Genomic DNA, 25367 nt, shown 5'->3' with positions numbered 1-25367 from the left:
AATACAATCTCAATAAAAATCCCAGCAAATTATTTTGTGGATATTAACTAATTCTCTAATTTATATGGAGATGCAAAAGCCACAGAATAGCCAACACCATTTTGAAGGAGAAAAACAAGTTTAAAGGACTGGCACTACCTGATGTCAAGACTTACTACTAAGCAACAGTGATCAAGGCAGTGTGGTATTGGTGAAAGAATAAACAAATAGATCAATGCAACAGAATGGAGAGCCCAGGAGTAGTCTCATGCAAATATGGTTAACTGGTTTATGACAAAGGAAAAGGAAATACAATAGAAGTAAAGATACTCCTTTGAACAGAAGATGCTAGAACAAGTGGATGCCCATATGCAAAGAAATGCATCCAGGCACATACCTTATGCCCTTAATTAAAATTAACTCAAAATGAATCACAGTCCTAAATGTAAAATGCAGAATTCTTAGACAATAACATAGGAGAAAACTTAGCTAACCTTGGATTTAGTGGTGACTTTTAGATTCAACACCAAAGGCACAATCCATGAAAGAAAGAATTGATAACCTAGACTTCATTAAAACTAAAAACTTCTCTGCTAATGATACTCTCAAAAGCATGAGAAGACAAGCCACAGAATGGGAGAAAATATTTGCAAGAGGCAAATCTGATAAAGACTGTTACCCAAAATATGCAAAGAATTATTGAAACATAACAAGAAAAACAAGAACCCAATTAAAAAAAAAAAAAAAAAAAAAAAAAAAGAAAAAAGAACAAAAAAAAAAAAAAAAAAAAAAAAAAGGAGCAAAAGACTTGAACACCAAAGATGTACTGATAGCAAACAAGCATATGAAAAGCACATCCTGAATACATGCCATCAGGGCATTGCAAATTAAAACAATGATATACCATAAGTGTCTCCTTATAAAATGTCCAAAATCCAAAATATTGACAAAGTCAAATAGTGGTGAGGATGTGGAACAAAATAAACTCTCATTTATTTTTGGGGGGGATGCAAAATAGTACAGCTACTTTGGAATACAATTTGGCAGTTTCTTTAAACTAAACATACTCTTACTATACAGTCCAGCAATCACACTCCTTGGTATTTACCCAAAGGAGTTCAAAACATAACCTACCTTAAATGTGCTCAGAACACTTACATTAGCCTGCAGTTAGTAAAAGCAAAATTCAAAATTTGATGTATGCTTTCTATGGAATGCATATTGCTTTTGCATCATTGTAAACTTGAAAAAATATAATCATGTCATCATAAGTCGGGGACTATCTGTAGTTTGAAAGTAAAAGAATAAAAGATGAGAGACCTTGCAAATATTAACTGGAAGAAAACTGGAGTGACTGTATTAATACCAGACAAAATAGACTTTAAAACAAAAATTGCTGCTAGAGTCAAAAGATATTATATAATGGTAAAAGGATCACTCTATCAAGAAGAGATAACAATTACAAATACATATACCCCTACCATCAGAGCCCCCAAATACATGAAGCAAAAGCTGACAGAATTGAAGGGAAAATAAACAATTTAACAATAGTAGATGGAAACGTCAACACTTCACTTTCAATAACGACTAAAACTAGATAGAAGATACACAAAGAAATAGAAGACTTGAACAACACACATAAACCAACAGACATCTGTAGAACACTTACCCAACAAAAAAGAATATACTTTCTTCTCGAGTGAATACAGAACATTCTCTAGATCATATATTAGTCTAAAAAAAAAAGTCTCACTAAATTTAAAAGGACTGAGTCATACAAAATATGTCATCTGACCATAACACAATAAAATTAGAAATCAGTATCAAAAGGAAATTTGGGAAATTCACAAATAAGGAAGAATGTTTTAAAATACTATTTGACTTTTTAAGTTGAAAATCTAATTGGGAACTTAAATAGTTTTAAATATAGCATAAATAAAGATATGCAGCTATTAAAATTTTTGAATAACATTAGTGTCCTTGATTTCTATCTTTCTCACTAGTGCCGATGTAGAAGAATTATCCCTGTATCTGGGATCCCTTTCGTCATTATCTAGGAGCTCTCTTTGAAAAAAGAAACTATACCCTAATCAGTGCCAATCATTTTACCCTCCCATTTTCACCCTATTCTTTTCAATAAAATTGTTTTATAAACATCATTTTCAAATTGTTACTTAATAGATGCAAGATTATCATGCCAATTGGAAGTTCAAAAGAATATTCTAAATGGCAACTCCCCAAGTTAAACTGTTAGCCAAAAACTAAGTGTTTGCACCATTCTAATAAGAAAAAACTTTCTACCAAAAGATTCTAGTCATTTTAACTTACTATTTATTATGTTCATCTTTTTCTAAATACCTTGGGGATTATTGCAATAAATAAGATTCAGATTCTGCCCGCAGCAACCTTGTGATCTATTAGACAAATGGTGGTAGTCAGACAAGTACACAAATAACCTCAATTACATGCAAAATGTGACAAATGCAATGATTAAGGCACGAAAGACTATAGTGATTTAAAAAGGGAATTGTTACATCTAATTAGAGTACTTAAGAGAAGCATCTTATAAAGTAATGGTTCTCAACACTGGCTGCTCATTAGTATCACACTGGGAGCTTTAAGAAACCTTGATGACCAGACTTTGCCACAGAGCAAACAAATCAGAATATCTCATGTAAGTGGCCTGAACATCAGAATTTTTTAAAGCTCCCTGGGTAATTCTAATGTGCAGCCAAATTTGAGAATCATTGTTATAAAAGACAAGTAAGAAAGACATAGAATTGAACAACGTGTAAAGTTTCACTTGAAAGGGAACTGGATACTAGAGCACTTGAAAAAATCCTCACTTCAATATAACTAATATATTTTCATTCTTCCAACTACAGCTCAATTAAAACATCCCTAAAAAGCTTTTCCTGACTCCTCCAATGATAGTCATAATATCTTAAAAATGGTAATAAAAGCTGACACTTTTTAATGCACCTTGCAGTATGTCACGTACCATTCTAAGCACTAAATATATTTCAATACGTAGCCCTCCCAATAATGCTAGGAGATAGATAGTATTATTATTCCCATTTTACATGAAAGGAAGGTAAATAACTTGTCAAAGTTATCCAGCTAAGAAGTAGCAGAGCTGGGATTCAAGTACAATGGCTCCAGAATCCCCGTTCTGAAACACAACCAACTATAGTCTGATATTCCTTTTCAAGCCCCACAAAGGACACAGTATACTTCCATCACACCATGAAACATATTATATTGTAAAGGTTTGTGAGATTTTTCTCTTCTACTAGTCATTCATTCATTCATCCAGTTAACAATTACTGAGCACACACTCAATTGTGCCAAAAATTGTGCTTGGTTTTTGAATCAGAAATACAAAATCACATGTTCATATTTCATGTCAAGGAGTTTTAGTCTAGAGCAGAGTTCAGCAAACTACAGTTGATGAGTCAAATCCTGCTTGCCACTTGTTTTTGTAAATAGAGATTTATTGAGCCATAGCTATGCTCATTGGTTTATGTATTATCCAGAGCTGCTTTCGTGCTACAACATAAATAGCATAGTGAAATAGGTGTGACAGAGACCCTCTGGCCACAAAGCCTAAAAGATTTACTATCTGGCTCTTTATAGAAAAAGTTTGCCAACTCCTAGTGTAAAAAATATGACAAATGAGGAAGTCATCAATGACTATCCAATGAGGTGTATGCTATGAGGCCCAAGATACTGTGGGAACATAAAAGAGAAATCTAGATTAGGTTAGAGGGTCAGCAAAAGTCTTCTAGATGGCATGATACTTGAGTTAGTTTTGGAAGGCTGAGTAGAGTCAATTAGATAAAAAAAAACCAGGGAGACTTTTCAGTAATATTACATAGGCAAGGTCAACGGTGATCCAAGAAGCCAGAGTAATGACAGTAAGAATAGCAAACAGGGTGGATATGCTTAAATTATATTACTTAGTTCTACAGAATTTATGAAAATATATCTTTGATTTCTTGGTTCTCATTATTTAGCACAACTAGCGGTGTGTATAGAGTTGGAACTCACTAAATGTTTGTTAACCAAAAAGATTACTTCTTAAGTACAAGATAAACATCTTTCACTTTAAAAAAGGAGAAAATAGTTGCCTCCCATTTGTTCTTAAAATGATCAAACTATAACAATTCTGGATTTTTTTTCACCCATTGTCCTAGAGTGAAAAAAAGACCATTTTTTTCTCGTTTTCAGTTGTGTATATATACATCATATTAACGATATAGTTGTACAAATGATAAGTGGTTGCAATACACTGTACCTGGAAAATTCATAGGCAGTTCAAATGGCTGTAGAGACTCACAACCTTCCATCTGCTCACAAATTTCAGCTATGATCTTCTTAATTTTGAGACCAGTAATTTTAATCACTTCTCCTGTTGAAAAACAGCATTCATTTCCAAACATTTCATAAATAGAGCCTAAAAGGAAAGAAAAGTTAAAACAGCTTTTTAAAAAGAAAACAGTGAAAAACAAAGTAGACTCAAAAGCTTAATATAAAGTGTTTTAATTCAGTTCCTGTCTTAGCTACCTACTAAACAGGAATTTAATCAAGCTTGACAAAATGGACAGCATAGACCAGAAAAATATTAGATTTTCACTTTTTCCACTGGGCCAAGTATAAATAATCTTATTTTCTTTATTTTTGTAAATTGAATTTATGGTTTCCTCAGCACCCTTAGCTCATCTTACCATGGTCAAACTACAAACATATCTCCCACTACTGAGATTTATGATCTGTTTTTGCTGGGTCACAAAATTAAGCTTACATGACTCAACAATGATCTAAGTAACAACTGCAAACAAGGTTGTCATACAATTGGATATGAAAAGACAGAGGGTTGCACACTAGGGCTTCATATTAACAGGATCATATTTATTTATTAGATCTGGTTCTCTTCATTAGCATGAAAGTAAAACTTTTTGCCCATATTTATCTGTTGGTTTTTGACAAGCTAGAAACCATTCTGAATATCTTTATGGCGATAGGGGGCAGACCAACCCAGATAAACTGAAAAGCTTCATTTTAGGATTTCAGTCTTCTTCTTGACAAAATTTTTATCATAGGTGCTACAGCTAAGTTTTCATTCACTTATTTTCCTTTAATATTCCCTGACGGAAGGACAGTGAGTAGTAAAATAACCAGCAGATGAGCAACAGGCAAGAGCAGAGGCAAAAATTCTGGATAATCTACCCCCAGTGAAAAGGAAACAACCTAAAAATGACATCTCTGGCATATTATTGCTTTACAATTCAACACTAAACTTAAGGCTGGTATATAGAGCTGTGAGCTTTTATATATATCAATTGTTCCTGACCTCCAAGATGGTTTGCATTGCCTTTGCCATACTAAATGTAAAGTATATGAGCACAGCATTTTAGGTTTGCTAATTTGTTTTCTGAATTTTTCTGTATTGAACCACCTCCTCATAGAATTGTTCCTGATATACAGCATGCACCTCAAATGTTTTTATGGCATTAATGGTTGTCAGAAAAGTCATTAAGCCTGACATCCAATGTAGCTCTAAGCAACAACTCTGAGGTCATACCAGAGTCCTAGTAGGTGACAGGGCACACTCAAATTAGAATAATTTCAGGAGGTTTATCATAGGGACCATCTTTAAAAAGGTGGCACAGACAGTTCTAAGCAACCAAAGAAAACAAATGTCCTGACCTCAGTCTTCTCCAAAGGCATCCCATTAACCAAATTCTGCCAGAAGCCAGAGGACAAGCGAGCTGCTAATGTCCCCACAGAAGTCAGTCTCCCAGGCAGAGTGGGTATGAAAATCCAGCACACCCACATTACTGTCCATATCTTAGCAAGAAGCACTTTTGCAGACAAGAAGAATACATCTAAAGAATACATCTTAAAGATAATCTATCCATTCCTCAAGCTTTGAGTACATATTTCCATAACCCTCTCCTTGTCTCATACTATTCCCTTAACTACACATGTGCTCATAGTTTCATTAACTTTAATACATAGTGTTATCAGCAGGCTCAAGTCCTTTGTGGAACAAATTGAGATATTAAAAATACTAATAAATCCACAGTAACATTTTCCTCCAATTGACTCTGAATGGTTATTTGCTATGATCCTCATTTGGCAATTAATCACATACTAACATTTTATATCTTTAGTATTATCTCAGCCTGTACTTAACTTTTTATGTTTGTTTTTATGACTCCCAATTCAATTTTAAACTTCATGAGATGAAATATCACATTACATTCTTGTATGACTACAACACATCAACTTCCCCTCTTCATTCATTCAGCAAACTTTGATTTAAAAAAAAAAAAAAAAAAACCTACTATGTTGTTTATTGGCAAAAGGAATCAGAGATAAAAATTGCTTCCCCCCAGAAGCATTGTCTTGAAGGGAAAGAACAATTAAGGAGACAATTGCGACAGATTATGAGAAAGGTGTAATAAAGGAAATACAGGGCATTGTGGGAGTATACTGAAGGCATTTAATCATGCAATTACATGAAAAAGAGATTAAAGAAGGATTCATGGAGGAGATGGAGGCAGATTTGAGTTTTAAAGGAAGAGTCAGAGGACACCAGGACAGGCAGAGGAAATAGTATTTGAAAAGGTACTGACGTGTGAAAGAGCCTGATACATTCTGGAAACTTCAAGTACTTTGTTATGTCTAAAATGTAAAGTAAGAAAGAGGAAGTGGTAAAAACAGAGACTAGAGAAGTAGAGGGAGTCCAGATGGTTCAGAGCATTCATTATTGATTCATTATCAATAAATAAAAAAGCAATTCAAAGTCTGAAGCAACCTCAAAGTCAGATAATCTACATTTCCAGTTATCATGGTCCAAGAACACATTTAAAGACAGGTCATTTGTACTCTAAGTGTTTGCTATACAAACCTTGGTCCACTGCATCACCTGAGAGCTTGTTAGAATCTTAGACCCCAGACCTGCTGAATCAGAACCTGTGTTTTTAACAAGATCCCTAGATGATTTATAAGTACATTAAGGTTTGCAAACGTTGGCCTAGGCAACAAATGGATAACAAAATAGTCTCTGTTTTGAAATTGTTGCAAAACTAACAGAGAGGGGAGAATGTGTTAAGCAGAGAAAACACTGGGCGTCATTGAGTTACAGGATGTTATAAGTGGAGAGAGGGAAAGGGAAGGATTTTAAGTAAAGGAGCAAGAAGTAAAATTTTTCTTTGTCACATTAAATGGAACATAATTTAACCTAGCCCATCTCAGCTGAAGTCTGTCGGGCTTAATTTCAGTGCAATGGTTATCTAATTGTAAATGTAATGTATATCAAATTGGCTGAGTTGGAATGTCATCTTTCTTTTAAAGGTTCAATTGTAATTCAAAATAAAAAGATAAATTTGTGTGAGATTTCATACCAATTCACATGGAACAGAAGCCAGAGAATTCTATAAAAACAAATTTCATGAGTCTTGGTCACCACAAGAAAAGCTTTTGACTCTGCAGGTCTTTTTCCAAGCAAGTCTTTCCTTTTGGAAGAAAAAAGGTCACTTATTTCAGTCACATAAGGAAAAGAACATCTTGTAAATGCTAATCTTTTATAATTTCTCTTTAATATTTTGTGACTTCCAATTTTCTTCAACCAAGAAAGCTGTTAACTCATTTTTAATAAAGAAAGTGTTCAGAGACATCCGGCACTAGAAAGTTGTGTCTATGAGAGGTGACAGGGACATATAGCAAAGCTCAAGTCCCTAAAACTGGAAATCTTATACTTTGTTAACACTAATATAATGTGTCTTAAAATATATTTTTTCCTTCATGATAAATTAAAATGGTGAGTTTAAAAATAGCCAACTTTCATTATCTCAAAGCAAACACATAATATGTGTAATTGCTTTTAAAAAATTGCTGAGATGTGTTTCTGAAATATATCTGTGTATATATAGACATACATATTAAAATGGCTTTCATTTCATTTTAACCATAAAACATGTATTTTGAATATGCAAATCTCAAATCTATTAAATCTTTACAGACTGATTCTTTCCAAGTCAGAGCATATGTATTCAGGATAATGCCAAACATCAGAGAAAGCTGGAACAAAGCAGCCTGTTTTCAGTGATCAAACATTGCCCCTGAAGGCTGTAATGAAAGAGCCATGTGCCTTTGAAATCACCTTTTCTGTAATGCTACTTTGCTCAATAAAAACGACACATTAATATCCTTTTATGAGCTCATCCCTTGTTTGACAATCCATATAAGCAATGTTGTGATCACATCAGAGCAGCCAAAACAATTGGTTCAATAGATTTTCTTCCATCTTCCCTCCAAAGTTAAAAATGTATGACAGTCAGCAAAGAGGAAACTACATTGGATGTTTCTCCCCTTTACTCAAATGCATTCTCCCTCCACTACTGCCTGCCCTCCCACCCCCTGCCACTATACCAGGCCACCCATCCCTTTACATCCTCATCAACTTTTCAAAGTCCAACCAATTCCAAAGTTTCAGCCCATATTCATCATTTTCTTCAAAGCCTTCCATGATTCCTACACGTAAGTAAGAATTAATTCTGTCCTCTGTGCTCTGATAGCACTTCATGCATATCTCCATTATAGCCGTTATGTGATAATTATCACTGCTACAATTAGAGTGTTATGTATATTTTGGAATTATTATGATTTCCTAGAGAAGAGACATTATCTTACCTATATGTATACCTTCCCCACAGCTAGTAAAACAGTTTTTATCACTTATTAGATCATTAGTGAATGTTGTTATAATTTTGTTTCACTGTAAAATGACAATTTTTGTGAATATAATAGTGGTCCTTCTACATAAGCAGTTTAAAGCATGGTCAAGTCAAAGGTTTTTGAATGAGTTATATCTTTATTTGGTATGTTTGATATCTAATATACAAGCAAAGTATAAACAAGCTGGCCACATTGTGAATTCCCTAGACAAGGAGTAATGAGGGTAGTGGTTCTATAATATGAATCTCTACTTGTTAAGTTTGCATAAAGAGGGAGCTCATGTGATCATCTGAGATATGTTTTTATAAGTTAGGAAATTATAACTGCAAAGTATGGCTGATAGTGTCTGACAGAACCATATCCAGTGGGGTTGCCGGTGGAGATGCATCGTTGCTCATTATAAATAGATGTGATTATTTTTTGCTTCAAGATAGCACAAATTATCAAGAAGGAGCATCCCTCTAAAGGAAATGTTTAAGTGTAAAACTATTTTATTGGCAATTGTGTACCTAGACATGGAAGTTGATATGACATTGCGACCATTATAGTGATAAATTCAGTTTTCCAAATGAACCTCTAGATAAGCAGCCACAGGAATTAAGTTCAAAAGAGGCCATGGTTGCAATAGACATTTATGTGGCCAGTCTTCCATAAAGAGATGGTCTGCATTTTCTGTAAGGCAGAGACAATGTCATTCCCACTCTATGAAGAATGCGTCTAAAAATAAGTGAGCATGATATTTTAATGCAATGTACATATAAGTAGACATGAAAAAGCAAGCTTTCAGCTTTACTAAGGGTGGATTCTTCTAGTTGGACACTAGATATACCACTAAGAGGTACATCTGAGTAATGCTAGGGAATGATCCTTCCAGGCCATAGAGATTCTCTCATCCCCAAAACATCAGTATTAAGATGGCAAAACATTGGGATTACATAATAAGAAAAGTTATGGCTGTGCTAAGAACTAAGGTAAAATCTCTCTAACCTCTAAGAATACAGGATTTTTCTTGTGAATTGGGGGTTTAAGTATTATCCAGGAAGTCAAACCTAAAGACTGAAATATGCAAAAGACTATAGTAAATGTCGGTGAGTCTTACTTAAAACATCTCAACACGGGGAAGCAATAAAAGTTCCTACAAATTGGAAATGCTGGGGCTTGAGAGCCAAAAATAAATAAATAAATAAATAAATAAATAAAATCAGATTAAAATAGTACTAGGGTCAAAACCCAGAAAAGCACAACATTTCAATCACTCTGAGTGATGTGCAAGAAATTCAAATGACTAAGTTTCAGTGATAGAAGAATAATAAATCACTGTTTCATGCACTAGCTAAAAATGTGTTTGTTTAATGGCAAATTTATTAATTTAATAGATTAAATAAAACTGTACTAAGAGGGCTTACAAGTGGTTGTCATGATAGAAGTCATCATTGTGGCTCATTGAGTCAATATTATCAGAGCAAAGGGATTTGAGGGTATGTGTATGAAATAAATATCCCTCCTGTGTATTCACAAAACATTTGTCTATGATTGTGGAACAAATCAGTGATTGTACATCTTCTGACACTATTATTGATCAAATATTTCCCATATTTCACCCAAATTTTAAGCCTCAAAATGACATAAATAATATCATAATTTTATATATAAACAGTATTGCATTGGGAGTTGGCTTATTGTTTTAGGAAGGACTTGGTTTCAAGTACATTTTATACACATCAACATCTCTGCCTACATTTTATATCTTAAGTGTTAAATAAATTTAATATAGACATCTATAGTCATTTAAAATTATAAACTTCTTCTGTATTTCCATTTAATGAATACAAATGTACTGATTGCATTGATTACACAGGGACCCTAATGGGGTATAGTGTGTTCGCACAATACATACAAAATAAAGCTTCATGCTATTATATATTTCCCTAACTTTGTTAGCATTAATTAAACACTCCATTAACTATTCTGCTTGCAAATTTTAGTTTAGAAATTGAGAATAAAGACTGGGCACAGTGGTTCACACCTGTAAGCCCAGCACTTTGGGAGGCCGAGGTGGGTGGATCACCTGAGTTTAGGAGTTCAAGACCAGCCTAGTCAATGTGGCGAAACCTATCTCTACTAAAAATACAAAAATTAGCTGGGCATGGTGGACTCCAGCCTGGGCAACAGAGCCAAAAAAAAAAAAAAAAAAAAAAAGAATTTACTTCCTAGGAGATTTCACCTGCTTATGGCTTTAGAACTGAGCTGTGTAGGTCCAGCAACTCAAAGCATCCATGGTCAATTAGGATCAGCATTAACTCATACAACTCAGAAGAATATAAGGTAGAAATCAGAATGCCAGTCCAATAACTTGCAATTAGAATTATTACTGTCCAATTGATTAAAATTCCTGTGTCTTTTAGCTAGGACACTCAGGCTGCTGTGTCATTGAGATAGATGAGTTAATAACACTGATTAAGACTTTATGTATTAGGTTATAACTTTCCTTTTTCAGGATATTGAAATTTACTCTAACTTTCTAACTCGTTGAGACTACATCCTTATTTCCTGCCTTGACTGTGGTCATATGTTTGCACTTAACTCCTTCTGGAAGCGTTTCCAAAACTATCTGTGGTGAAGACCTAATTCATTTTCCTTTTCTGATCCATCATGAATTAGTACTTTGATAAAATGCAATAAAATGAGTTATAAAAATAAAATTAAATAATGCAAAATATAAGCACAATTTCAATGAATGACCTCCAAAATTTATTTAAAAATTTAAGCCTTTACTGTTTCTCTTTTCTTTTCCTTTCCTTTCCTTTCCTTTCCTTTCCTTTCCTTTCCTTTCCTTTCCTTTCCTTTCCTTTCCTTTCCTTTCCTTTCCTTTCCTTTCCTTTCCTTCTTTAGAGTCTTACTCTATCATGCAGGCTGGAGTGCAGTGGTACAATCTCAGCTCACTGCAACCTTCACCTCCTGGGTTCCAGTGATTCTCCTGCCTCAGCCTCCCAGGTAGCTGGGATTACAGGCGCTCACCATCATGCCCAGATAATTTTTGTATTTTCAGTAGAGACAGGGTTTCACCATGTTGGCCAGGCTAGTCTTGAACTCCTGACTTCAAGTGATCCACCCACCTCGGCCTCCCAAAGTGCTAGGATTACAGGTGTCAACCACCCTGCCCAGCCCCAGGAGATGAATTCTATGCCTTCTACCTAAATAACAGGCCAAGTAGTCTCCATGAGAGAGACAGCAAATATGTGCAGTATATTCTACCATTTGTCCCTCCCATCACTAATCATCCAAGGTATATTTTGAGCTGACTCTAGATATGACCTAATAATCCTCAACATCAAGTTCTAGGTGACTATCCATCAGTTGAAGATGGCATGCCAGGTATTAATTATGCACAGCCCAGTCCTGCACTATGACTCATCTTGCTTTCTTTAAGCCCCTTGGCTAATATTTTTAAAGACTTTAATCCTCAAATTGGGCTAATTTACTCCCAAAGGCTTGGTCTAATGAAATCTGGCAGAAGAATACAGAACTCTTCATTCAATCATTTATTCCAGGTCAGTTGTCTGAATTGAGGCATAAAACTCTAACTTGATAATAATCATAGTTGTATACAACCCAATGGCAGTTGTAGAATGAGTTTAAATTTCATTTACATTTCTGAGTGCTAGCAGCTTTAATGATCTCGCGAATCATTGCATCTCAGACAGGAAAATTTAAATATTCTTTTATCCTGTTAATGTATTATGATAACTGAGTCCCTATACAGTATCTGTACCAGGCAGGTGTCCAGATTTTATCTGAACATCTTCAGTGATGGAATTCCATTATTTTAAGGTGATCTGCTTTACTTTTGAGCAGCTCTTACTGTTAAAAATTTCTTCATTTTATTAACCTTTATCTGTGCTTATCTGGGATATACACACTCAAACAGGTTTTTAGCCTTTGAAATCATACAGAAAACAATTATCTTAACTCTTCTACGTAGAAGCCTTAACATATTTGAAGACAGCTGTTCTTTCTAACAAACAAAGCCGTCAAACAATTGGAGTATATTCAGGGCCACTGCTTACTGCATAGGTTGCCCATTATTAAACTGCTTGAACCACAACTTACATGGATGTGAATGGCATCCTTGGAGTTGTGGAGCATGGAATCCTACTTCTCAAAAATATATGTACTTAAGTGTTCCAGGAAAGACTAAATAGTAGTACTCAGAGATGTCCAAAGGAAGTTTCCTGCCAGAAAACTAAAAATATTTGTGTGAGGAAAAACCAGCCATTTCATACTAGCAACATTTGACTTTGCCAACCAATGGTCAAAGTAATACCTACAGTAGAAAAAGTACAAATGTCTTAAAGCTGAGCAGCAAATGTAGGGAAATAATACCTCATCGATAGCTAGATTCTTCCCCTGTGTCCCTTCTACCATTAAAGCCAAGACATAAGGATTATTTCCCCAGGGAAGAAAGGAAGTTTTAGTCATTGTTTAGCTCTGAGATTCAAAGACATTTTGAATACTTAGGGAGATAATTGTCTTGACAAGATAGGCTTTATTAAAATTGAACAATATTTTTCACAATTGTCAAAATCTTTTCACATGAATATAAGAGTCAAATAATGAAAGATGATCTATAGTAGATCATAGACCAAGGGGGGCACAGTGCATGACATAAAGGAATTTATCACCCTGCTGAAAAAAATTTGGGATTTTTTTTTAGTACAAAGAGAAAAAATAAAGAATACTATGTTTTATTTCCAAAATCTACTCTTTGTGCCAGATCAGAAAAAAAAAGACTTTTAAAATCAAAGCTTTTGATTTACAAGAGCTGTTTCTTATTGAGAGAAGTAAAAGTCAGGTCTTGAGGAAGGTCATAGAATTTATGCTTTGCAGTTAGTTTGAAAGGGAATAAAAGAATCTTAGACTATCTTCTGGGAGAGTACCAGGGAAGCAGAGAGGTGATTTCAATTGAGAGGCATCTTGGAGAAGATGAGCTGGGTCTGATTTGAAGACATCATGTGCAAAAGTCCAGAGATTTCTATAAATACCCTACTCAGCATCCCCTGTGATCAGATTCAGGAAGCTGTCACTGTGGATTTTGACAAATTACCATCCTAACAAATACTAAATCAACCTGAAGAAACAAGATCAGTGTCTCAGCCTCTCAGTTCTGTTTGTTGAAGGCCTCCATCAACACTTACTTGAACGTCCAGCAAATTTATGTTTATCCATATGTATCATGTACATATAGATGTCTGCATATATGGATGTCTGCATATCATATGGATGTCTGCATATACACTCTCAGGTTAATGATTGATTAGGACTCATAGAAGTCAGAAAAGCTGTTATACTCATGGTTACAATTTATTCAGAGAAAGAACACAGATTAAAATGAGCCAATGGAAAAGGTGCATGGGGCAGAGCCCAAGAAAAACCAGGCACAGGTTTCCAATTGTCCTCTCCAGGTGGAGTCACATGCACAGAGCATCATTCTCCCAGCAATGATGAGTGACAACATCTACAAACAGTTGCTAACAAGGAAAGTTTACCTGATCCTTGGAGTCCTGGGATTTTACTGGAGGTCGATCACAGAAGCATGGAGTGCACACACAACTGACCTTAACTACTAAATATGCAGCACTCCCTCAGAAGTGAAACTCAAACAGTGTGGCCAAGGACCTCAGGTGAAAACCAAAACAAACAAAACTAAAAAAACCAGATATTCATCAAAAATCACCTTGTTAGTATGAGCTATCCATGCTAACAGATGTTAGAGTGGTCAAACGTCCAAAGTATACAAAACACTCATCGTGCAGGATGATCCAAAGGTTTATAAGGTATCTCTAAGGAGCCAGTCAAGACCAGTCCTTTCTTTGGAATGTACATAAAGTTTGAACACCCAAAGCCTGCTGAGTTAACCCTTTACTAAATACCATGTTTCAAGACTTTGTTAAAGCTTTTCAGGAAAAAAGTTGTCCAAGACTTGAAAAGTACAAAAAAGATTACTACATATCCTCTCAGTGCAGAGCTAGATATTGTCCAGCAGACCTTTTTGGGAATTATCTGATTCTACAGAGGTATACAGCTTGTACTGTCTTGTAGAAAATTGATAGAAATGTAAATTATTCTTATCCATAGTAACATAAATGATTATTTTCCACTGCAATAAAATGATTTTTTTTCCAGTAAATATGTAATTGATCTATGCCTTGTAGAAAAGATACACGAACGTTCCATGTTTAAGATTGATAATCAGGTTTGACTATACTGTAATTCATTTTGGCATTTCTGATTTTATTTTTGCTTGTGTGTATGTGTGTTTGAACTGGATTTAACATCTCACTGATTCCCTCATTTAATGAGTTAAAATTATTTGCACATTCATTTTACGTTTATTTGGCAGTGAGGTTTTTAATTAAGTGAAAAAATTTTATCAGTCTCATATTAGTTGCACAGCATTTGAATGTTCTTTTCAATAAGTTTAGTTATTTGTAACAGAGTGGGATCCTTGAGTCCCAGAAATGCATTGATAATATAAGGAAAATCTCCAATATTTACATTTGAGTGGAAATGCAGTGATGTAACTCACACTCCTGTTATTTGTAGAATATTGTACTTGACTTATACTTTAGATTTTCTTCCTCATATCTTTTTTAGCTCTGCTTTTTCTTCCCTAGTTTTCTGATTTATTGAAGATTCTTTAATTGAAAGAATAAAGATAGATTAATAATTTAGCTTGTTTTTAAAAATACATTAAATTTTACCATATTCATTTATAAAGTGCACTATTCACTATAAGCTACCTACACATAGTGTCTATAGTTTTATTCAATAACTAAAAATTCTAAAACAAATAGTGATGAACATAATTTTATAGTTATGTTACTTAGTTTATTTTTGCAGTCAAATTTTCTCTTTGAATGTTTTTCTTAGCAGATCAAGTGGAAAACAGATAGAATTTCATTATCATTTACTTTGAAGAAAGACAAATATTTTAAAATGTTTTACTCAAAAGAGTCACTGAGAAATTTTAAAATAAGTAAATTCTAAAGATTCTAAAAAATTAAATTGCCCTTTGGTGGATGAGCTCTCTCTCCCCATATTTCTGTACGTTTGAAACCAATGCATAAAGTTTCATAACAAATTGAACTGAGAGATATAATATTTAAAAATACTCAATACTCCCTCTTAATTGAACAATTTTTATCATCTATGGAGGATCTAATATCATCCAGTTAAGAGCACAAAACCAGATAATCAAAAGATACACACACAAAGAAATAACCTATAAAAGCCAAAAGATCCCTTTTCTTGAGAAACTTACATTCTAGGTAGCTGGAGAAAGAAGACACGCACAAATATATGAAGAACAAAAACAAATAAGCTAGTAGACACTAATGTCAGGCACAAAGAGCTTTGGCTAAGGCTACTAAGATTTTTATGTTTATTTTATGTATTTATTTATTTTTTTTTTACTTTTGATAGAACTCAGTAGCCAAGAAAGAAAAAAAAGTTTTCTGTGCTATAGAAAAGGAGATATAGGTACTCTTTTCTAAAGACTGTTCCTTTCTTTCTTCTAGAGGGAAAATCCTAAAGATTTATAGGAAAGGAACATCCTATACAACAACAGAAAACCTGTTAAACAACAACCATTCTACTCTACCCAAACATCACAGGAAAAAAAAAGAGAAAAACATTGTCTCTATGCTCACCCACACCAATAAGGGCTGAATAGAGAAGTGAGGCTTCGCTCTTTGACAGGCTGTAACAAGGCACTCCCCCATTTTTTCTTGGGTGGTGTCAGAAAAGGCAGAGTAGAGAGCTGGGTCTTACATCTTTTCAAGGCAATAACAGTTCCTCAACCACTGTCAGGGAAACCAGGAGGAGAGCCTGGACTTTCACTCCCACTCAGAAGCACTGATACATCCTTTCTCCTTCCCACTGAGGTGATGTCAGAGGATGTCTACTGAAAAATCAGGGCCTTGTGCCCAGCACAATCAGCAGCTTCCCTACCGCATGATGTAAGGGGTGGCCAAGTGCCGAGTAATAAGGCAATGCTCGTACCCCTCCCAACATGAGTCGTGTCAATGAAGCCATAGTGGGGGGTCAGCACTCCCACTCCACATAATAATGAGGATCCTGTCTTCCTAAGGTGTCACAGAGCTGAAGGAGAAACCTGGGATTTCTACCCCACTTGGCAATAATAAGACACTGCTTCCTGCTGTAAGAGTGTCAAAGAAACAAAAAACAGAGAACAAACAGAAAATTAAAAATAAAACAGGAGATGTAAGCATTGCCATATCAATAGTTACATTAAATGTACACAACTTAAATCCTTTTTTTAAAAAATAGAGATTGGTAGAATGAATTAAAAAACATAACCCAAAGACATACTATGACTCGCTCCAAATGAAATAGGCAGATTGAAAGAAGATGGATGGAAAATGAATATCATGTGAATATCTATCAACAGAAAGCAGAAGCAGCAATATTAATACCAAAAAAAGTAAAATTTAGAAAAAATGAAATTACTAGAGACAAAGAAAAACATTACATAATGATAAAAGTGTCAATCTACCAGGAAGATAAAGAATCCCAAATACATATACACCAACCAAAGAACAGGGCTGAAAAATATGTAAAAGAGAAACTGTTCTAACTAAAAGGAGAAATAGACAAATCCACAATTACAGTGGGATCCTTCAACACTCCTCTTTCAATAATTGATAGAAAAACTAGACAGATTACCTGTAAGGATATAGAAGAACTCCACAACATCATCAAACAAGAGAATCAAATCTTCATTTATAGAACAGTTTACCTAACAACAGTAAAATACACATTGGTTTCAAATACCCACAATAACATATACTGAGATATCCTGTGCCATAAAACAAATCTCAACAAATTTAAAAAATTTAAAATAATTGAACCATAATATTCTATGACCACAATGAATTAAACTAAAAATCAGTAACAGAAAGATACCAAGAAATTCCCCAAACACTTGAAAACTAAACACAACACCTTCAAATAATCCATGAGGGAAAAAGAAACTTTAAGAAAAAAAAAATTTATATATGCATATAATGCATATTTATATCTATATGCATATACATACACATACATATATTTATATACACACACTGAACTTAATAAAAATGAAAATACAACATATCAAAATTGTGGGAAATAGCTAAGGCAGTACTGAGAGGATAATTTTTAGCACTGAATAGTTATATTGGAAAAGAGCAATAGCCTCAAATGAGCAATCTAAGCTCATAATTCAAGAATATGGAAAAAGAAACAGAAAAAAAAATAAAATCAATGAAGCAAAGAGAAGATTCTTTGAAAATATCAATAAAATTGACAAAACACTAGCAATTCTGAAAAAGAAAAAAATGAGAAAAGACACAAGTTATCAATAAGAGAGTATCACTACAAAACCTTCAGACATCAAAAATGTAATAAGGGAATCAACTTTACCACATCATTTGACAATTTAGTTGAAATAAACCAGTTCCTCAAAAAAAAAAAAAAAACCAACAAAATATACTACCTCTCATCCAGTATGAAATAGATAACTTGTTCAGTCCAATAACTATTAAGGAAATTTAATTCATATTATAAAACTCCCAAAAAAGAAATCTCCAGGCCCTGACTGTTTCAGTGGAGACAATCGGCCAAATTTCTAAGGAAATATTTTCAACAATTCTAGATGGGAGAATACTCACCAATTTAGCTAATGAAGCTAGTATTGCCATTATACCCAAACCAGACAGACAGCACTCATCAAAAAGAAAAAGAAAAAAAAAAATCCTATAAACCAATTCATTAATATCGACAAAAATTCTTCAGAGAAATTTAGTAAATTCAATCTAGCAATATATAAAAAGAATTATACACCATGACCAAGTATGGTTAATGCCAGGAATACAAGGCTTGCTCAATATCAACAAAGCAATCAATGTAATCTACTATATTAACAGGCTAAAAAAAGTGTGGTGGGGGAGCACAAATGATAATTTCAGTTGATGCAGAAAAATCATTAGACAAAATTTTACACCTATTTATTTAAAAAACAAAACTCTCACGCCAGGAGTGGTGACTCATGCCTGTAATCCCAGCACTTTGGGAGACTGAAGCGGGTGGATCGCTTGAAGCCAGGAGTCTGAGACCAGCCTTGCCAACATGGTGAAACTCCATCTCTACTAAAAAGACAAAAATTAGCCAGACACGGTGGCAGACACCTGTAATCCCAGTTACTTGGGAGGCTGAGGCAGGAAAACCCAGGAGACGGAGCTTGCAGTGAGCCGAGTTTGCGCTACTGCACTCCAGCCTGGGTGACAGAGTGAGAATTTGAAAAAAAAAAAAAAAAAAAAAAAAAAAACTCTCAGAAAAACTAGGAGTACAGAGAAATTGCTCTAATTGGTAACAAGAATCTATAAAACAGACAAATAAAACAAAAACAAAAACCTTATCGATAAAATTATACTTGGTGGTCAAAACCTGAATGTTTTCTCCCTAAGATCAGAAACAAGTCCAGGCTATCTGCTCTACCCATTCTTACGCAAACAGTCCTAGAAATTTTAGCCAGTGCAATCAAGCAAGAAAATAAAATAAAAGTCATACACCTTGGAAAGGAAAAAATAAAACAGTCCCTATTTCCAAATGACATAATTATCTACACAGAAAATCCGAAGGAATCTAAAAACAACAAACACTATTAGAACAATTAAGTGAGTTCACCAAAGTTGTAGGATACTAGAATAACATTCAAAAATCAGTTTTATTTCTAAAACTAGCTATGAACATGTGGACAATGAAATTCAAAATAAAATATTTGTGATTGCTCAAAAAATGAAATACTTAGTCGTGGATGTAATAAAACATGTACAGAACTTGTATGCTGAAAACTAAAAAAATGTTGATGTGAGAAATTAACGATCTTAACAAATGGAGAGACATACTGTTTTCATTCATTGAAAGTCTCAACAATGTAAATATGTCAATTTTCCTCAAATTGATATACAGGTTAATACAATTATTATCAACATTTTTGTAAATTTTTTGTAAATGTAGATGAGATCATTCTGAATTGAATATGGAAAGACAAAGGAACTAGACAATTAAAACAATTTTGTAAAAGAAAAATAAAGGAGGTAGGAATTCAACTACCCAAGTCAAGACTTATATTTAACTATAGTAATCAGAACTGTATAGTTAGTGGCAGAGAATAGATACACGTATTAAGGGAACAAAATGTACTCCCCCAAAAACAGCACCACAGAAATAAGCCCATCTGATTTTTGACAAAGTTACAAAAGCAATTCAAAAGCAAGCTTTTTAAAGAACAACAACAAAGTGGTGGAAAAACTGGATATCCATAAAATTAAAATAACCTAGTACAGGTTACCCTTAAACAATGTATGGAGTTAAGGGCCCTGGCCTTGTGCAGTCAAAAATCCATGTTACAACGTTTGACTTTCCCAAAACTTAACTACTAATAGGCTACTGGAAGCATTCCCAGTAATGTAAAGTCAATTAACACATATTTTGTATGTTACATGTATTACATAAGGCATTTTTACAATAAAATAAGCTAGCAAAAAGAAAATGTCACTAAGAAAATCATAAGGAATAGAAAATGCATTCATAATATTGCATTTATTGATATCATAAGTTTACATCTTTTGTTTATAACATCTGTCTGAAATGGTGGGCAGCCACGACTGCAGACCTCAATCTATGGTACATATCAAGGAGTTCAACTTTTTCTTTCAATGTTACGACTTTTCTCTACTTTTTGGGAGTACCAATAGCATCACTAATAGCACTTTGTAGGTGTCATGCTGTTTTTCAAGGTTTACGGTATAGCACTATGATGGAACGTACACGAGAATGAGCTCAATTTTTACTGCAATTCACAATTTGTAAGAGAGAATGAGTACTCAAAAGGAGATGATTAGAGTGACAGGGTGTTTTAATCGGACACTTCCAACGCTTGAGCTCACCACAACAGCAACAGAACAGGGCTACAAAGTTATTATGGTAGAACAATATTACTATAGTTAATTTTATGTAGTTGTGATTTAACACTGCATCTGTTACATGTGTTTACCTTTGTCTCAACTGTGACTAGCACCATATATGGTCTGTAAAGGCATGTGCAAGTTGTGAAAAACTGTTATCTTTTTATAATAGATTTGTGTGTATTTTATGGTAGTATATGATAAAATAAATTAGTAGCTACATATATTGTATGGATTCATGACATACCTAATTTTCTTAGTTTTTTATCTTAGGTATTTCCAGGCTACGTGGTTTGTGAGTTCTTTTCGAATTGTTTCAAATCTCCAGAAAAATCTCCTATATATATATATTTTTAAATCTGCATATAAATGGACCCACGAATTTCAAACCTCTTTGTTCAAGAGTTAAGTGTACTGAACTTCACATTATACACACACAAATATTGACTCAAAATGGATTATGAACTTAAATTTGAAAGGAGTTAAGAAGAAGGTGGGAAAGTGGGAAAGAAGTAGATATGGCTATAAAAAAGCAACGAGTGATGCGATGATATAAATATTGTGTCTCTTGACTGTAACAATGTCAATATCCTAGTCATAATATCGTATTATAGTTTTGTAAGACCTTACCATTGAGGGAAGTTGAGTAAAGCAGGGGTCCGCAACCCCTGGGCCACAGACTGGTGCTGGCCGCGCAGCAGGAGGTGAGCAGCTAAAGAGCCAGCAAAGCTGAGCTTCACCTTTTGTCGGATCAGTAGGCATTAGATTCTCTTAGGAGCAGAAACCCTGTTGTGAACTGTGCATGCAAGGGATCTAGGTTGTGTACTCCTTATGAGAATCTAATCATCTGATGATAAACATAGTGTGTACTTGAAACATCCCAAAAACCTCTGCCCCTGCAATCCACGGAAAATTTGTCTTCCATGAAACCAGTCCCGGGTGCCAAAAAATTTGGGAACCACTGGAGTCATGAATACATGGGATCTCTTTGTATTATTTCTTACAGCTGCATATGAATCTGCATTCATCTCAAAATAAAGAATTTATTTTATTTGTTTAAATTAAATAGATGTGTGTATGTGTGCAACTTTTGACACTAGTGATAGAGAAAGTCTTAGTCAAACACAGAAGCATGAGCATATAAGGTGAAGTAGTAGAAGAAGCCTCAGCACAATGTAGAAACCCCAAAACTGCAGAAAGCCATTAGGGAAGTCAACACAGCAGCAAGAGAGGCAAATAGGTTTTATTGATATTGGAAATGTGAGCCTCTTCCCACCTTGAGACTTCTAGAGGGACTCCACAATGGAACTGTCCAGTAAAACTTTCTGCAATGTTGGAAATATAATCTGAGCTGCCCAATACTGCAGCTAATAGCCACATGAGGCTCTTGAGCACTTAAATGTAACTAATGTAATGGAGGAACTCAAGTTTTAAATGCATTTGCTTTCACTTAATTTAAACTTAAACAACCACATATGACTAGCGACTACTGTAGTGAACAGCCCAGTGCTATGAAAAGATAAAAAACAAAAATGAGAGCTGCAGTTTTGCAATTGGTAGACTGTTTCAGAGCTTTGGTAATTTGGTCATCTATGTGTCATGTGTCACCTTGATTGTCCTCTCATGCCAATGAAGTTAGCAACAAACAAATCGAAGTATAATCCTCTACATAGTTGACATGTGATTTTAGCTAAATGAGGTCAGTCTGGATGTTTGCCTATTAATATTGATAGAAAGGGCATTCCAGAAGGTAAAAATACCACTTTTAAGATTTGTACAAATTAATGTGCTAAAATATCATTTGACATCCAATGTTTTCCTACATGATCTGATTACAAAATAAAAATTCAGTGGTTGGAGAAAACCCAAGAAGAATATATTGGAAATGCAGGCAACACAGCATTATTGTTGTAAGAAATTTTTCCTGAGTTGTCACAGAGTACAAGAGACACTAGAGGCAATGAGATGTATTACAGAGTGAACCAGGCATGCACAGTGTCTAAATAAGATGACAGCTGCAAATATCAAAATGATCCACCACCAGGCACTGGTGAATTTCAAGTGAAAAAAATTAGATCAAACTGACTTCCAGATCGAGGTGCTGGGGTATTAGGAGAATGATAGGGCACTAAGAATCATTGATGCAGAAAAATAGGGAAGGAAGCAAAGAGTTCAGTTCTTGATATATTGTTTCTTATATCAAATGGTCATTCTTAAGCAGAGATGGTCCTGTCTAGTTCCTTTTCAACAATTGTTTGCATACAGACTGCCTTGGAATCAATTGGAGAAAGTTTTAAAATACGGATTCTTGGGTTATCTTCCAAAATTCTCAACCAGATTCTCCATGGGGAAACCCACGAATATGTAATATTTTAAAGTTCCTTTGTAAATTGCGAAGTTTGGTTAGGTTTGCAAATATTGTAGCACATTAAGCAGGTAAAGGAGTCAGGAGACAACATAAATCAACTTGGAATAGCATATGGATTTAGGACTTAGTTAAAGCTATAGTGTGAAAACAAAACTAAATGAAAGCAATTAACTATGGCTAGATCTGCCTCCACTCACATCGACAATAGAGCATCTTGGACATATGTGGAAATAAATATTTAAGATTATTATAATATCCTTATAATTTACTTAAAACACTTCAGCTAGATAATGAGATACATTCAGGCATATCTCAGAGATATTGCAGATTTGGTTCTAGACCACTGCAATAAATGAGTATTACAATAAGGCAAGTCACACAGATTTTTTTGGTTTCTCAGTGCATATAAAAGTTATATTTACAGTATACTGTAGTCTATTAAGTATCCAGTAGAATTGTGTCTAAAAAATAATGTATATACCTTAATTTGAAAACAATGTATTGCTAAAAACTGCTAACAATTTCTAACAATCCTCTGAGTCTTCAGAGAGTAATAATCTTTTTGCTGATAGAGGGTCTTGCCTTAATGTTGAGGGCCTTGATCTGAATTAGGATTTGGCTAAGAGAATGCTGTGACTGATGTGATCTTCTATTCATACCACTAAAACTTTCTTCATATCAGCAATAAGGCTGTTTTTCTTTCTTATCATTCATGTATTCACTGGAGTAGTACCTTTAATTTCCTTCAAGAACTTTTCCTTTACAATAACAGCATGGCTAACTGCTTAGCACAAAAAGCCCTGCCTTCAGCCTAGATTGGCTTTTGACGTTCCTTCCACACTAAGCTTAATCATTTCTAGCTTTTGATTGAAAGTGAGAGAGTATGACTCTTCCTTTCACTTGAACATTTAAGAGGCCAGCTTAGGGTTATTAATTTGCCTAATTTTTATATTGTTGTGTCTCAGGGAATAGGCAGACACAAGGAGAGCAAGAGATGGGGAACAAATGGCTGGTCGAGGGAGCAGTCAGACACACAACATTTATTAAGTTTGCCATCTTATATGCTCATGGCTTGTGGTGCCCCAAAACAATAACAATATGAATATCAAAGATCATTGATTACAGATCATTACAACAAATATAATAATGATAAAGTTTGAAATATTGCAAGAATTACCAAAATGTGACACAGAGACACAAAAGGAGAACACATTGTTGGAAAAATGGTGCCAGTAGAATTGCTTAATACAGGTTTGCCACAATCCTTCAACTTGTTTATATATATTTGTGAAGCACAAAAAAGTGAAGTATGCCTGTATGTATCTGTTCAAGAGTTTTAACCACAGGGAAAGGATCAGGAAAATGCTAGTTCACATCTGAGATACACCAATCAGAAATAAAATCCAGGGTGGCTAGACAACATGCAAAGACTAATCAGAGTTCCATGCTCTTAAAACAACTAGTGCAGATATCACATGCTTTTGTTTCCTATTAATACAGGCTTTGTTAATTAGAATAATGGTTTTTAGTAAGGCTGCTTCATGGGTGAAATCAATGGTGTTCAAAATGTGTTCATTAGTTGCAAATATAACACAGGCATTCCTGTTCTTGCAAAGAGGTGTAAGAATCTTGTGAATCCAACATGGGCCCTATGTGCTACAGTTTCAGCTCAGCAGCTGATTCAAAACAGTTTCCTTACCTGATTCTAACTAGAAGGGTGACTGAATCCTGCTGCTGAAACACAGTCGCAGAAGTCTCTTATGAACTTTTTAGGCAAGGTACTGTCAGAGAGCTTCAAAAGACAGCTGGGACTATATCAAGCTGACACATGGCCATATAGCTGTTATTAAGTCTATTTGCAAAAAAGAAAAAAATGCTTTTTACATTTGACAAAATTTGATGTTAGGCATTTTTTTTTTTTTTTTTTTGGTTTCAAAAAAACCAAAGCCTTCAAGTTTATGGGATAAGAGACTGATAGCTATCATCTACTTTCAAGAACTGAAGGCTATCGGTATCGACCAAAAATAACCAAATTAGGGTGAATGACAAAATTGATTCTGGTCAATTTGCACCAAAAGTCATTTTCTCCAGAAAGTCTGGCATGAATTTTTTTCTAGTGACTCTTAATAAATAAGATGAGATTAATACTTCTCAATAAATTACTTTAATAAATGGAAATTTCTGAATACTACTGAGCAGCAAGCCTGTGGTTTTATAAAAACATGATGATTTTGGAACAATTCTGC

The 25367-nt window shown here is 34.4% G+C and overlaps 1 protein-coding gene across 10 annotated transcripts in view; it reads right to left on the bottom strand.

Annotated features, from left to right (window-relative positions):
* Nucleotides 1-25367, bottom strand: part of THEMIS (thymocyte selection associated) — a 240832-nt gene that overhangs the window by 175461 nt on the left and 40004 nt on the right. For 9 of the 10 annotated variants that reach the window (XR_002521777.2, XR_002521778.2, XM_009206133.4 and 6 more), the window contains one exon: nucleotides 4277-4435. Coding sequence is in view for 7 of the 10 variants with exons in the window: in XM_009206133.4 (XP_009204397.2) it covers nucleotides 4277-4435 (159 nt within the window). In the remaining 3 variants the exon portion in view is untranslated. Of the gene's footprint in view, nucleotides 1-4276; nucleotides 4436-25367 lie in introns of those variants that run through there. The other variant, XM_009206134.4, reaches the window with a different exon arrangement.

Source organism: Papio anubis, chromosome 6, assembly GCF_008728515.1.
Source record: "Papio anubis isolate 15944 chromosome 6, Panubis1.0, whole genome shotgun sequence".
Taxonomy (NCBI): domain Eukaryota; kingdom Metazoa; phylum Chordata; class Mammalia; order Primates; family Cercopithecidae; genus Papio; species Papio anubis.
Note: the sequence above shows the minus strand (reverse complement) of the source record. Positions and strands in the feature narration are given on the sequence as shown.